The sequence below is a fragment of the Buteo buteo genome, chromosome 12 (assembly GCF_964188355.1).
Source record: "Buteo buteo chromosome 12, bButBut1.hap1.1, whole genome shotgun sequence".
Classification (NCBI taxonomy): domain Eukaryota; kingdom Metazoa; phylum Chordata; class Aves; order Accipitriformes; family Accipitridae; genus Buteo; species Buteo buteo.
The window spans coordinates 3,456,313-3,471,948 of NC_134182.1; the positions used below are offsets into that span (position 1 = coordinate 3,456,313).

The window sequence follows — 15,636 nt, forward strand, 5'->3', positions numbered from 1 at the left end:
TCAGTAAGTTATCTCCCGCTGACTTCCCTGTGCAGCATGAAATTGTAGGTTAGCAGCACCTACCTGAGCCATTTTGGATGATACTAGTCTCCATTTTAGAGTATTAAACACCATTGTTTGCACTATGTGATCCAGGTTTCAGGAAAATATGAAAATACGAAAATACTGCTTTATGGTAGCATAAAGATTTATATGATTCACTTTTTCAACAGATTTAGAGACTGGATTCATCCATTCATTCAAATTGCATTTAGAAAAATATTTCTTCCTCATCTCCTTGTTAAGTAAATAGATAAGCTCTTCAGAGCACTGTCATAATGTAGGTGCTCTGAACTCCTGGTTTCTCTTTGATTCTCAAGGAAACCTAGATGCTGCAAATTAAGTTATGTGGTTAGCTCCTTAAGGATCATATTTGATTTTAATAATATAAAGTAATTTGAAAGAAATGCTTCATAGTCATTTAAAGGCTTTTAATCACAGTGATTGAAAGGCTATTGCAAGCAGAGTTGGTCAGTATTCTGAAATATTTTAGAGTCATGCCATTTCTTTACGTATAGTATTTGATGTACAAAATACAAAAAGGAATCTTTAATGTGGAAAGGGCTGCACTCTGAATTGAAAATGGTCTTGAAATCTAGATCCTTTCACATCTTTCATGGTTTTAAATTTCAGGGGATATGGTCAGTAGAAAGAACAGGTGGGGTTTTGTTGATGTTTCTGTTATATTGACTTTTAATTTGACGTTTGAACTGTTGTATATTTAGGATACATCTCTCGTATCAACAGGAAATCCCTTGTCTCTCCTTCACCTTTTCTGAAAGTCATTCATACGTTTATACATCGCCAATTTATTCATATATTTTCATTGGCTGCTCTGCTATATTTTTTTGTTGTTGAAGGCACCTGCCATGACAACTGGCAAGTTCTGTAGTGAATTCTTAATACATTTCTAGAGTTCATTGCAGACTAGGGCTTTGGCTTGCGATAAATTATATACATGATATATCTTTGGGAAGCATGAATTAATTTTGCTTGTGCTCCAAGATGACCACAGACCACTTTAAAGAGAGTGCTGAGCTTAAGTTAATATTTGCTGTCTCTTAGCTGGACTTATTTGTTAAGACTCAGCACTATGATATTGTAAGTTACCTGGCATGTGGTTGGCCTAGATGGTAGTAAAGGGAGCTCAAATCTTGATTGTAAAATTATATATTGGTCTGCCTGTTATCTCCTGGAAAACAAATTTATACCTTACTTTGGATAGCTCAGTTGCAAGTTGTGCAGGGAATTGCTAACTGCTCCTTTTTTCTTGGGAGTTTAGGTGACCTTTTGCAGTTTCCAAGAATGAGGTAATTACATATTTTAAAGACTGAGGTCTTCAACCTTACTTAATATTAAGAGGAAAGAATACAGCGAATAGGAGACAAATTCAAGGTGCTCTTCATAGCATGAGACAATTCCCTGAGGGCTGCAGTTCCATGTGCAGGAAAATTTTATTATTGTTGCTCAGGTATGAGAGTGCGAGAGCAATCAAGTTATTAACAGGGCCAGCTCAATAGATGCTAGGAAAGCACACAGCGATGCAAGGGTACTGACTGGTACGTTGTGTAGGAGTAAAGGTGAATGTGACTCAAATATTGCTCCGCTGCAAATTACCTTCACTTGACTAATTGCGGATCCATGTCTCTGTTGGAGGGAGAATGTATCGAGTTAATGTTAAAGAACAGTATGTCGGGTGTCTTAGATGGAAATAGCAGTGGATAATATAAGCCCTACTAAAAGCATGTTTGTCCTTATATACCCAGAAGGGGGAAAAAAAAAAAAAAAATTAGAAGGCAGAATCTTTGGAAAATAATGACTAAATTATTTGTACCCTAGAGGCTATCAATTCTGAAGCATATACCTCCAAGTGTTATAAAGCAGATATTAGTCTCAGAATTATTCCTTCCTGTTCAGTTTTTTTCCCAAAATTTAATGACTACTACTTTTTGTGCGCATACTGCTTTTTTCCTTTTTGCTGTGCTTCACTGATGGCTGAGTACATCTTTCATGGATAGGGACAGTAGTAAGAATCTCAGCATAACACCGGGAAATGGTCTTCCAAACACCAGCTGTGTTCAGTTAATAGTCTATAGTTCTTTTCAATTATGGTTTTCAGTTATGGTTCATATATTCCTGTTTTAATACAAATTATCCATGATAATTCAGTTCCAAATTTTCAATTTCCTAAGATTAAAAGAGTAGAAACATCCTAAAACTTAGAACATAAACACTCTAAAACATAGATGTAGACTTAATTTTGTTTCCACACAATGAATGTAGTAAGATGCAATCATTCACATCTCAGTAACTACAAAGATTTAATTGTGGAATATGGAAGTAAGAAATTGTCATATGCAATATTCGGGGATTCCAATAACATTTTAATATTGGTGGCATAGAATTCCCAGTATTTGCCACTCTTATGAAAGTGCTGTAGCAATTTTTCCTTCATATGTTAGCTATTAAGCTATTTAAAGAGCTGGTGATGAGTTATCGAGGAAACTATTGCCAGTATTCCTGTTTGCACTTTGTCCATCAGGTCCTTGGACTGTATTTATTAAAAATTACTGTTTCTGAGTTGGCAAATGACTTCAAAGCCTATAGAGCTGTTTTAGACATCAAGGAAAGCTTAGGTGTCCTTTTGTCTGCTCAGTTTTTCTGAGATAGCTATTAACTACTAACTTTATTATTCAGTCAACCAGCTTTCATTAATATAAGACAATTTGAATTTGTCCATAAACAAGAAATTCTCTTCGTACATTCATTTGTATTGTCCTGGTACCTACCTTTGTTCAGCAGGCAATTAAAGAATATTTTCTCCTCATGTTCTTTGTTGCCTTAATTACTTTCATTGTCAACAGCATGATTTAATTCTAATGAGAGGTCATTTGTTCCTTTTTTTTATCATATCCTCTAGTCTCTGTTTAATGCTTTTCAGTCTATTCTAGAAAGGTTGCCCCCTGTAACTCCTTCAAATGAGGTGGAAGCTATCCAAAATCCCTCTTGCCATAGAAAGTGGCCAATGTTTCATGAGGCCAGATATCTCCAAGTAATATTGCCTGCCAGGCTACTGACTTCTTGCTGCATTTTTCTGCCTTTTGGCTTTCTCCACTCTAAAGACAGTCACCCCAGTCCATGTGCTTATTCTCCAGTACTCTTCTAAATTCCTTCACGTAATCTGCAATCTCAGAGGTGTTACAGAAGTATTTGATAGAGAATAAGGATCCATATTTGCATTTAAGATTACAAGTTAGTCCGATTCTAGTCACTTCTGATGTCTTCACTTATAAGAAAGCAACACGTGTTCCCTGCTTCTTTCTGGCAGAGTATCGTTTTTGCTGTCAGGAATCCACAGTAAGGTTTATTTGTTGTCTTTGGAGACACAGCTCCAGTGGGAACAGCAGTACTTGTACTGAACTCTGAAATAAAATGGAGAAATAGGCTTATTTATTAGCTTTTAGGACACGTTTTTAATGTAGTAGAATAATTCTGCCGTGGCTTATGATGAAATATGCTGGGTGGATAATGATGTAATTTGAAAGAAAACAATTCTTACAGTAAAAAATTGACTATCAATCATTTATTTAGCATTGTTATCTTTAAACACCATTTTTCAATAGCAGCTACCGCTTGTGCGGTATGCTATCTTAGATTGTGTGTTTGCTAGTGTTTTGATTTCTAACAGTAGCACAGTTCTGTGCTGCATACCCTGTCTCTTCCACTTGCTGTGTGTCAGTTCATTTTGCAGAGTGGGTTTCATTTGTGTTCAAGCTAGGCTTCAGAGGAAATTAATCCAGAAGCTCTACCCTAAGGATTCAGTAAGCACTTTCCCCTGAACAGCTTCAGACTACGTTGTATAGATGGAACACTGGATCAGGGGCCAGACATGATCTAGTCCTGAATGGTATAGAATCTGTAGATTAAGAAGCCTCAGCACAAAGTGCTTTGATTTGCTGAGCTGTTGCTTTTGCTTCAAATTGCTTTCTAATGTAGGCTTAACTTTAGAAAGAGAGAAGGTTTTAGCTTCTGTCACCATGCATTCATATTCAGCCCTTCAGTGGTATTTTAGCTTGAACATGTCAATATTTTTAATTATTCGATAAATGACAAAATACTTGTGTACATTTTTGCTATTGGGAGCTTCATTTAAGCAGTCCTTGTATCCTGGACACCACAGAAATAGCAGCAATTTTAGAATATACTAATAAAGACTAGAACCCTGGGAACTGGTTATATCATGACGGGCTTCTCTGGGCAGAGTAAATATGTGACTTGAAGCAAGAATATTTGCTGTGGAGGTCAGTTGGATTTAAAACTAATATTGCCTTTCATTTTTATCAGAAAAATCTTCAGTCATGGAAAATACATAAGTGGGTTTATTTTTTGTCCAATTGAACGGGCTCAAAGATCGTCCTGTTTTTGTCTGGTTTGAGCAGTATGATACTAGTTTCCCTATTTTACAGCTTCATGAGTACCATTGGATGCTACTATTCCTCAGCCCCAAGGACAAATTGAAAAGATGTTAAATTGTAAAGTATCTGACCTTGGTACATTTTCTGTACATGAACAGAAGAGTTAAGACAGTGACAAAGGGTTTAGAGAAAGAAGAACTCTAATGCTTCTCTAACGTAGCAGAATGGCTGTGCAAAGAGGGCTTCTAAGCAATCAAGGCTACGCAAGCTAATTTGCAACTGATAGTATAAATTATGTGCAGATTCTTTCACATTGTTTGAATTGACTCTAGGGATATTTTTAGAGCAACTTTGGTTTAATGAAAACTGTTATTAAATCATTAGTCAATGAAAATAGTTATTTAATTTTGTGTATATGTAAATTATCATATTCATATAACATCATTATTGTCCTTTAAATAATGTGCCTATTCAGGATTATATCTATTCGCTTAAAATGGTCAAGTTCCTCTTAGTAACCTCTTTGTTTTGCTTGCAGGTTGTTTATAAAAATAACGATGTCAGGTTGGAGTTATCTCGACTTGCCAAGCAAGGAGATCCTAAAATGAAGATTCATGGGGTTGTAGCATTTAAATGTGAGAATGTTGCAACCTTAGATCCAATCACATTTGAAACACCAGAGTCCTTCATCTCTTTGCCAAAGTGGAATGCCAAGAAAACAGGCTCGATATCATTTGACTTTCGTACAACTGAGCCAAATGGCTTGATTCTTTTCAGTCATGGAAAACCAAGGCATCAAAAAGACGCCAAACACCCACAGATGGTGAAAGTTGACTTTTTTGCCATTGAGATGCTTGATGGCCACCTCTACCTGCTGTTAGACATGGGATCAGGTACTATAAAAATAAAAGCCTTGCAGAAGAAGGTAAATGATGGTGAATGGTACCATGTGGATTTTCAACGGGATGGACGGTCAGGTAAGCTTCTTTTTTTAATATTCAGTATGTTTTTTCACATTGCATCTGAGATAATATGGGTGTATATTATGTTGCCACCATTAGAGTTGTGCATCATCTGAAAAAAAAAAAAAAAAGGGGGGAATATAAGAAGTTATTAGTGTCAGGTACCAGAACAAAGTGATTTGCAGGGTAAAGTATCTTACATTAACATTTATTGGGTAATCAGGTACTTAATCTTGCAAGTAAGTGTGCTGTGTACTTCAAAAACAAACAGTAATCTCCCTCTGTGCTTGCTTACACCAAATAGCTGAAGTGGGAAGTTTCAAGAAAGAACAAAAATAAAGCAAAAAAGAATTACCGAAAGTAATCTCCAACACAGAGGATAGTTGGCCCACGGAAACAACACAGAAATTCCAATCATATCAGCAGATCTCAGCATAATTAAATGATATGGTAATGAATGGCTACCAACACATATCAGCAGAAATGGAAATAAGTGACTTGCTGTATGCTGTCAGTATGATTCGTATTCTGTAGTATTCTTGACAAATGATCTCACTGAAAAGGGTAAATATAAAGAATTCATAAATTCTTTCCTAATGCTGCTGAAATCTGTTACAGCATAAACTATAACTGTCCTTGTGTTTCAGCTCCATCTGATCTTGAATATATATCTTGACTTCAGCAAATAATCAATATCCATTAATTCAAGGCCAAATCTATTCTATGTTATCTTTCCTGTAGTTCACGCCAGGATTTGGGGGCAGGGGGAAATGTACTGAGTCTCTAATTCAGTAGATCAGAGAGTTTTCTGATTAATATCAGTATCCAATCTGAAGTTTATGTACACTCTGAAACTGAGTGTTGAAAAATGTAAACTCCTCTTCTTTTGGATTTTGTGGTTTTCCCCACTTTATTCCTTCTGGTGACTCCTTTTCCATGACTAGCATTTATAATTTCTTTCTGAAACTTCATACCCCCAAAAGTTATTGTTTTATGACTTTCTTACTACCCACAAATCAGATTTCAGACCAAGTGAATCTTAGGTGCAGGTTTAAATTGAAGATTTCAGTCAAATCCATGCTGAAAGTCACACCAAATTCAATTGATCAGTCTGCCCTAGGATTATGAAAAAGAATGATTTGATTCCTGGGCTATGCAGCTTCAAATTCTAATTGTAGAGGGTTTGATTTTTCTGAGTATAATATGTTGGTTGCTTATTTACATTTCTTGAGGTTAAAAAAAACCCAACCAAACCAACCAAACAAAAAACCCAAACAACAAAACACACAACTTCTCAAAATCCTCAGTTGTGATTGAATATCCAGCCGTTATATTATTTATACTACAATCTTCATTTCAGGCTTCCTCCTTAAGTGCTGTTTCAGTGATTCATATCGGGCAGTAAATCCTGTAATAATCATGCCTGTGGGACTCCACTGAAAGCAAAGTTTGTTCCTGCATACAAAGTCAACACAACTATAAAGAAATAAATGCATAGCAATTGTTTACACTTGAAAATATGCTCTGCACTCTCATTGCTTCACAAAAACTGTAGCTCACAAGTGCCATTAAACAAAGTATGCCCTAAACTCTTTTAATGCTTTAAAACTGTTGATGGACATCAGCAAAAATGTAAGCTAATTTTAGGAAGGAATACACACCTGCTGATCAGGACTGGGTATTATTTTTAAGTAGAATTTTAAATAGTTAAATATATACGTAAAAAAAAAAAATTAATGCAGCTGATGAATCACCTATGATCAAGATGGATGAACTTTATTTACCCTGTCACTCTTGAAAACTGACTATAGTACCTATTTGCCCTTAAAACGTTGACATATTACCAGGAATAGTTAATAAATATGTAGGCATACGGAGTGACGAACTGAAGTATTAGCTGAAATCTGAACCAGACATTAAAGATTTTCTATGATTTTAATACACACAATAATACTTTACAGTAGGAGAAGTACTAATAACAGTGGCAATGCTGTTATTTTTCTTAATGAGAATATTGGCTGACTAGTATCTTAGACTGTCAGATTTACCCAAGTAAAATGACTATCTAACAATTAAAATAAACAACGAACTGTATGTTCCTATTTTCTTCTGATTGGAACAGGAAGTACCAATGTGTTATGTTTAGATTATTTCTTCATGATTTATGCATGTTGGTCTATTATGCTTTTTTCCATGAATAATAAAATCCACTTTACTATTCCAGGAAGCTTTTTCATTTATTTTCTCTAGCCAAAACCAAACATACTGGAAATCATATGAGTATGATCACTTTTCACTTGCTTACTTTCAGAATTTTTTTATAAGTGAATGAATATACCTTGTATTAAAAAAATTGGGCTTTTCTGAGACTTTCTTGTTGCTGCTGACAAAATACTTCCCAACCTATCAAGTATAAAGCAAGAGATTCTTCTGTTAATAAGTAGCTCAAATAACCTGTCTTTTTTTTTTTTTGTCAAGTTTGGTGTCCTGCCACCTTTTGCTCCTAGCGTTCAAATTCAATGCAGAGTGGTTCCCTCAGATAATAGAAAGCTGTGACATTTCTCAAGGAGCTTTGCTAATTTCCTTGACTTTTGTATTAGCTGGATCAGCAAGTCCTCGATTTATTTTTCATTCTTTGCTCTCTTCCTGACTCTCCGTCACAGGGAGCATCCACTCTAAACTACTGACTTTGCCATTGCCCGTCTGGGACTGCAGTGGGGGAGATGTCAGGAATGAGAGCACATTTTTAAATTGTACTCATCCAGGCCCTGTTCACTGGCTGATCCCCTCAGATTTGGGAGATACAAGGAAGGGGGAAGAGATACTGAAGGAACTTTTGACCTATTATTCTTATAGAAGTTTTTCACCCTAGAATCCCATCCTGCTGCCTGTAAGAGCTACTCTGAATGCTTCCTTAACTAAAAAGCAGATCTTTGGCGAGAAAAAACTCCTGAGACCCTATTTCCCAGTGTTAAGTAAAGAAAGATTTCGTACCTTCTTCATTGGTCCATCTTTCTTGCTAGGTATGCAGCAGAGGAAAGGGAACGCATGTTCTCCGGCAGTCTGTCTTTTTTGCAAAGTATACAGCAGAGGAGACAACCTGGTACCAACTGCTGTGTCCTGTCACGTGAGCTGAGTTCCCTTCCAGTATTCATGGTTATCCTGAATTCCTGTGAAGGACAGTAGCTTCACAGCCGTTTCACATGTTCCCTGCCTTGGCCATGGGCTGTATCACAGTCCTCATCACAGCTATTATATTATGCTTTAGCACACGAGATCTAAAGTGTATTTAGAATACCTTGCACTGATTTTTCACTGTTTCTTAACAAGCAAATGTATTTCACGTGCACAAAAAGCAACTAAATAGGCCGTGTAAGGTAAGCATAGAGATCAGTATAGTTGTAGTAGCTGTAGTTACAATCTTCATATTTAACTGATCAGAATTGAGAGAAGGTTTAGAAATATGTCTTAGTTTCTTATACACAGACTTGTGAAAAAGTAAATTGCTGAGATAATGAATATGATTGGAGAGGCTCATTAACTCATACCTAAGGGAAATGTTTGCCTGTTCTGCTCTTAACAGTACTGCCAATTCTGCAGTAAAAGAATTAGGGGGGGGAAAAAACCAAACCCAAACCCCAACACAAACTCCAACTAAAAAAAACCCCAAACAACAAAACAAACCATGAAGCAACTCTAAAGGTCTTTGCTCACAGTGTTTCTTGTAACACAGTAGAGTTAGGTTTAATAAGTGTTTTCTTAGACATGAGTATTGTTTAAAATTTTGTTAAACTGTTTACTCTATTCAAGGATAAACTTGCAAGTGTTTTGTGACTAAACCACCATTCATCCTTTGGAAATCATCATTACACAGTGAAATTGGAGAGGTAACTTACTCTTCTTGTCAACCTCCAATTGTGTATGGCAGTGTAAAACAGAATGTATCAGAATGTATTCATAGGTAGGTAGCATTTAAGGGCTAAGAAGTCACTGAAATTTTGAACTAAAGTTAGAGTTTCAGCTTAATTATGAGAAATTATCTTTAGAGTATGTAATTAGAGCTTAACTATAATCAGTATCTCACTATAAGTGGTACTTTCTTGATATCCATTACATGCATTGTTGTTGCAGGTTCTTTTTTTACATGCATATTTCTATATACTCCTTCCCCCATCTCTCCAGCCTTTTAAGAACTGCCAGATTTACATGTTTCTATTTCAACAAACATTATAGTTTACGTATTTGAGATAATGGGGTTAAATTGCATTTTAAGGAAAATTCTTCCCATGATCCTGTTACTGTTTTCCATTTATTCATGAGCTCCTAGAAAAATTGAGATGGGGTGACCTTGAGAGGTCCTTTATTTTATTCCTCCAATGAAAGTAGTGACAGTGTACTTGTGTCAGTCTTGCCAGATGTTTGTTGAGTTACCTCCAGCAATGGACACTGTACAGCCTCCCCATGTAATCATTCATAAACTGAGTATTTCTGTATACAAAACAAGCCATTTTGTCCATAATTTCCTTGTTCACAGCAGGCATAAAATACACCAGGCTTTTTTCCCGTGTCATAGCTCTATACTTCTTATGATTTGGATGCTGTTATGTCAGTCTCCAGTTTTCTTCATAGACTAAGAAACAGCAGCTGCTTCCTATCCTTATATGTAATGTTCTGTAGCTATTGGCCATTTTTATTGCCATCTTCTGTAGTTTCCTTGGCTGATCTGCATCTTTCTCAGAGTTCAAGATAAACCTTACCAATGCTCAGTAAAGTGGTACAATAGGCTTCTCTATACCTCCCCATTTATTTCCTATTTTGCTTATATGTATGTTGTTTACTTATATTGTTGGCTCTTCCTTTGAAGAGCTGCCCACTAATCAGTTATCCTTTAAGTCAATAATTCTTGCTGAAAATCATTAGTTTTTCTCAAACTGTTCCTCCAATACATAAAGATGTTTCTGAATGTTTAAATTTCACTTTGTTCTCAGGTGAAATGCTGTAGAATCAGACCACCTCTAGGTCATTACAGGACCTTTAAATATATGTCCAGTTTCTGGAGATAAAAAATGCTACCTGTTTTTAGAGTCTGAAGTTAGACCATGAATTCCCAGACTAAATAAATCATCCCGCACCTTCTTGTCTTTCAGTCTTCCCCTTTTTCTTTTTTCAGGCTGGACAAACCAAATGCTATCAGCTTTTTCCCATTTCTTTCTTTTTCTGGTAAAAATATAGACATTATTTCCTACTTTGAGTATTAAAAAACTTTGCAAGGAAGCTGCTTGTTTCCTGGCAGACATTATTGCCCTAGTGTTCCTCTTTCAAAAAAAGAAGTATAACTACTGATCTGGTTATGGGTGCTGTTGTGCTAGGTAATATGCAAAGATACAACTGAGACATTACAATTTATGATTATAGTTTTCTCTTTCCGTTGGAAGGGCAACACTCTTCTGAATCTGCTGCCTCCTCATCATATTCTGTTGTCCTTAGGTTATTTTGTAAAATGAGATGCGTTCCATTCTTTTCCCTCTTATCCAACTTGATAATTCTGGTGTGAGAAGGGTTGATGTTATATTAACTTTACAGGGCAAATTATTAACCTTTTCCTGTACTGGCCACATAAGACATTTGTATGCTCCGTTAGCTTCCCATCGTCACGTTTCTCCAGAAGGTGATGTCTCTTCACATTTGTAAGTAGAAACATCCAAATAGATTGGAGCACACTGGTGATTTGACAGACCAATTCCTTTCAATCTGCCTACAATTCCCAGAGAAAATAGGAGTGAAATCCAGCAAAGGGGGTGTGCATTACTATCCCTGGATTCTGTGGTAACATCTGCTATTGTCATAAGCTCCAACTTGAGATGGTTTCAGTAGAACTTGAAAACTTTCCCTCAAGAAAGATGACAGGCTTAAAAAACAAAACAAAACCCCACCAACCCCTGCAAAACAACCAACAACCCCCAAACAAACACTACCACCACCACCACCCCACCCCCACCCCACCCCCACCCCAAGAAAAAAAAAAAAACAACAACAAACAACCCAGCCAGATGAAACAGCACAATCTACCTCTGTGTCATAGCTCTGGATGCACTGTGAATCCAAAGGTGTTTATAGACGCATTATTTATTTTATGTAGGCTTATGTTGTATGAACTTTAGTTCTGCATTTTATTTTAGGATATTAAAAAAACATATATAATTTTTTATGTATTTTGGAAGTCTTTTATTCCCCCTTATTTTTCTTGGATTTTTTTTCACCTGCATTTACAAAGCAATTAGTGAGTAAAGTTTGCATTACCTATCAGAGATACATAAAAGGTAATTTGGATACCAACAGCAGTGATGGTTGTATGGCTGCCTGGACATGCTCTTAGAAGTTCAGGTAGAAACTAGGATAACTTGGTAACTGATAGCATGAAACTCTTGGTGCCCAGGCATGGGTTTTCTGCTATTAGCTAGACTAAAGTCTATTTGTATTATAGCCATAGTTCTTGTTCTAGACAGCGTGCTGTATGATATTTTGGTCAAGCTCCTATATAACTGCTGAGCCAGAGTTATTAAAGCTTTGAGTCTTCTGCAGGTGCTATTTGACTTAGTGTAGCTCGCAACAAAAAGGATTAAATAAAGCTAACTTACAGTCGTTTGATTAAGGGTAATACACTATGTCAGTCAGTTGTAGTGTCATGGATATGTCCAGCAGTAAATTGGAGATAGTCCAGCTGGATAACAGGGGTTCCGTGGCCTTCCAAAACATGGAAAAGATGCACACAACAGTGTTGCTTCTCATGTTTTTCTACCCATAGTCATTAGATGGTATGATTACACTAAGATTTCAGAGGGCTTCTCCCAGGGAGTATTTTATGTGGTGTCATTTCTTGGGAAGGGGGAAATGTTCATTTCTTTAAGAAGCTGTTGCTATCTATTCAAAATAATACTTAAGCTCCCTCCAGGGTAATCCTTTATGACATGGAGAAGAACATTTTCCTGCTTCAATCTATCACCTAGCTATAATTCACAGTCACCAGAGTGTAGTGGTGATCTACAGTTCCCTTTATCATTCACCTTTCTCAGCCTTCTGTGCTTGCAAAACTTCCATGTGGAACACCATGTTAATGTTACAGCTACACTGGCTGAGATTTACCTGTCTTTTCCTGTGCATTGAAAGCCATCAAGACTTAGTAAATTTTTTTTTTTTTTTTCAAATAGAAATGGAGCCCTAGGTGTCTTCTAGTATCATGGATAGCTCGAAAACACAAATGTCTTTGTCCAGCAGAAAGCAGCTCTGTGCAAATGCATGAGCTTGAGGTTGCAGGCTGCGGCCGAGTTAACTTGTGTGGGTGCAAGTGCTGCCTGAACATAGGTTTAAAGCATTTGGTCCTAAACTAGCCTGTACAGCAACAGATGGGAGCAAGCAACGATAGCAGTAAGAAATACTGTGAGCACAACTATGACTTATATTTACAGCAACTTATTTTTTTTTAAAGGAGAAATGATCTATTGCTTTTAAGCAGTCCTTCTTGATACCTTGATACCTAGGATGCTCTCAGAAATGTTAGCTATCTTGGTTTAACAGGTCATTCACAGGTGTCCTTGTTTGAGGCAGCTGGTTAATAAAATCAAACCTCAAAATGTTTATGCTTGTATGCCTAAGGCCAAATCTATAGCAAGTCTTCCACATGAGTGCCAAGTTTTTCTTCAAGAATCTGAGCAGTAATACAAATATTTAGGGTTAGCAAAATATAATAGTCTTACAAGTTTTAAACAGGTGGAGGTTTGAATGAAAAAGGATCTTGGTTAACATGCCTATTTCTTACAGTTAAGACTGGAAGTTCAATTTACATCTGTGTGATTATTCAACTGACACCTCAAAATTCTGAATTTTATTCTCATGCACCACTCCCACCACAGTGGAAGTGTTTTTGATAATCAGTGCTATCTTCTGGAATCTGTGTCATGCTGATAGTGGAAATAGTGAATCGTGTTAGTTTTATCTATAAGTGTATGATAAATACATTGTGGTAAATGTGATTCTTCAGTGTCTTGTTACCATTAATACACTTTTAATAGTGTGTCCAATGGATAAGTGTTGCATAATGTGGCTGGTACATTTATAATAATCTGGTGACCTATATAATATTTTGATTTATATTTTGCTTGCTTTTGCATCCATATAGAATGGTAAGGAGTCACTTCTGTGAAGATCTAAATGAAGATTCTTTTTTCAAGTGATTTTACTTAGTAAATAAAATTAAATTGGGTTGACATAAGTATATTCTGTGACTCCATGTACTAAATTCAGGTTTCTGCCTATTCAAATTGTAAAAATTGGATACCTCATTGCTTTTAAAAAGTACAATAAAGAGAATCTTTAGAGTTGATTACAGTTTCTTTGTTCAGACACTTTGTAGAAACAGAACTTTATTTTAGGCTTAATTTTGTTTGTTTACTGTTTAAACTGAAGTGGAAAATATACTTCTGATTTCCTGAGTTTCTATATACATCTTCTCTCCCTCTCTTTGTAACATGCACGCATTCTGAGGTAAGTGTCAGAAGCATTGATTTTTCCCTCTAGGAGTACGTCCCATCTTCTTAATGATTGCCTGTCTGGCAGCTGATGAGAGTATTTTCCTTCTGCACTTAAAGAAAAAGGTCTTATCCAAAGCCCACTGAAAGTGGTGAGAGTCTTTTAAAATACTGTGTGTTTGGATCCAAACCAAAGACACAGATTTGCCTCCCAGGTTGCAACCTATCAATGCAACCTCAGCCTTAATGCTCTGAAGCACATATCAGTTAGCCAAGAGATTTTGTTGTTGTTGTTGTTGCACAAGCAGGATGTTTCTGAAAATAACTCTGAAATGCATTCCCCCTACCCCTACAAGATTGGTAAGGTGATTTTGACTTTTTTTTTATATTGTGACCATGCAGTATTGTGCATAAATGTTTTTACACTTCCTGACAGTATTTGTACTACATTGTAATTAAAATTATGAAGTGCATCTATTATTGTACAGCTGTACAAATAGAATACCTATGTTTTATTTATAGATATTTGCCAGGAGCTAATGTGGCATGTAGATTAATGAGTAAAACAGCAGTACCAAAATCTTTGAAATATCTTGAAAATCATGCATTTTATTGTCTTTTCTTTTCAGGGACCATATCTGTGAACACATTACGTACACCATATACTGCACCAGGAGAAAGTGAAATCCTTGACTTGGATGATGACTTGTATCTTGGAGGCTTACCAGAAAATAAAGCAGGCCTCGTCTTCCCAACAGAGGTGTGGACAGCACTTCTCAATTATGGATACGTCGGCTGCATTAGAGATTTATTTATTGATGGTCAAAGCAAAGATATTCGACAGATGGCTGAAATTCAAAGTACAGCTGGAGTAAAACCCTCATGCTCAAGAGAAACTGCAAAACCTTGCCTTAGCAACCCCTGTAAAAACAATGGTGTGTGCAGGGATGGGTGGAACAGATATGTTTGTGATTGCTCTGGTACAGGGTACCTTGGCAGATCGTGCGAAAGAGGTAGGTTCCATGAGATGGCTGCATTTCTATTTTATAGAATCCTGCACAATGATTAAAAATGGTAAAATATCATTAACTGTCTTGAGGCAGAAAAAGCATCCTTGATTTCACTTGATGTGAGATGGAGCCCTGCTCTTGACTGAAAGAAGTGGCTCTAGAGGAAAGATCTTAGGGGAGTTTCGAAGATGCATGGAAAAGTATTAGTTGACTCTGACAAAGAGTCAGTACTGCTAAATGTCTCTTAAAAAATATCTCCTTTTGTGTCTCATCATATGTTGCTGAGTTCTGAAAAGCTTTGTGAAAGTAATTTCAATTATTATTGCATTACTAAATGATCACATTCCAATTCCAAACTGAGGTCTTGTTCTCTGCCTGTTTATTTCAATACCGCTGTGTAATTAAATTTACTTTTGAGTTCCACAATATGACTTAAATCCATGGCCAGAACTTCAGCCATGAGTCAAAGCAAAAGAATTGGTATAGGAATCTATATTTCTTACTTAACTTTTTTTTAAAGATCCTAGTACCCAAGGAAACAGTTTCTGCTTATCTTAAATCACTAACTATTCCTCTTGCCTAGAAAAGGTAATTGTAAAGTTGACAAACCCCATTTATTTAATTGAAAAGGTGGATAGTGGCAAGGAAGACAGATGTTGAGGTTAGTTTATAGGAAGAAAACTCT

At 36.3% G+C, this 15,636-nt stretch overlaps 1 protein-coding gene across 2 annotated transcripts in view; it reads left to right on the forward strand.

Moving 5' to 3' along the window:
- The window catches only part of NRXN1 (neurexin 1), a 718,668-nt gene that overhangs the window by 291,079 nt on the left and 411,953 nt on the right, over positions 1-15,636 (forward strand). For both annotated transcript variants that reach the window (XM_075042422.1, XM_075042423.1), the window contains 2 exons: positions 4,993-5,431; positions 14,571-14,954. In XM_075042422.1, the coding sequence (XP_074898523.1) occupies positions 4,993-5,431; positions 14,571-14,954 (823 nt within the window). The remainder of the gene's footprint in view (positions 1-4,992; positions 5,432-14,570; positions 14,955-15,636) is intronic.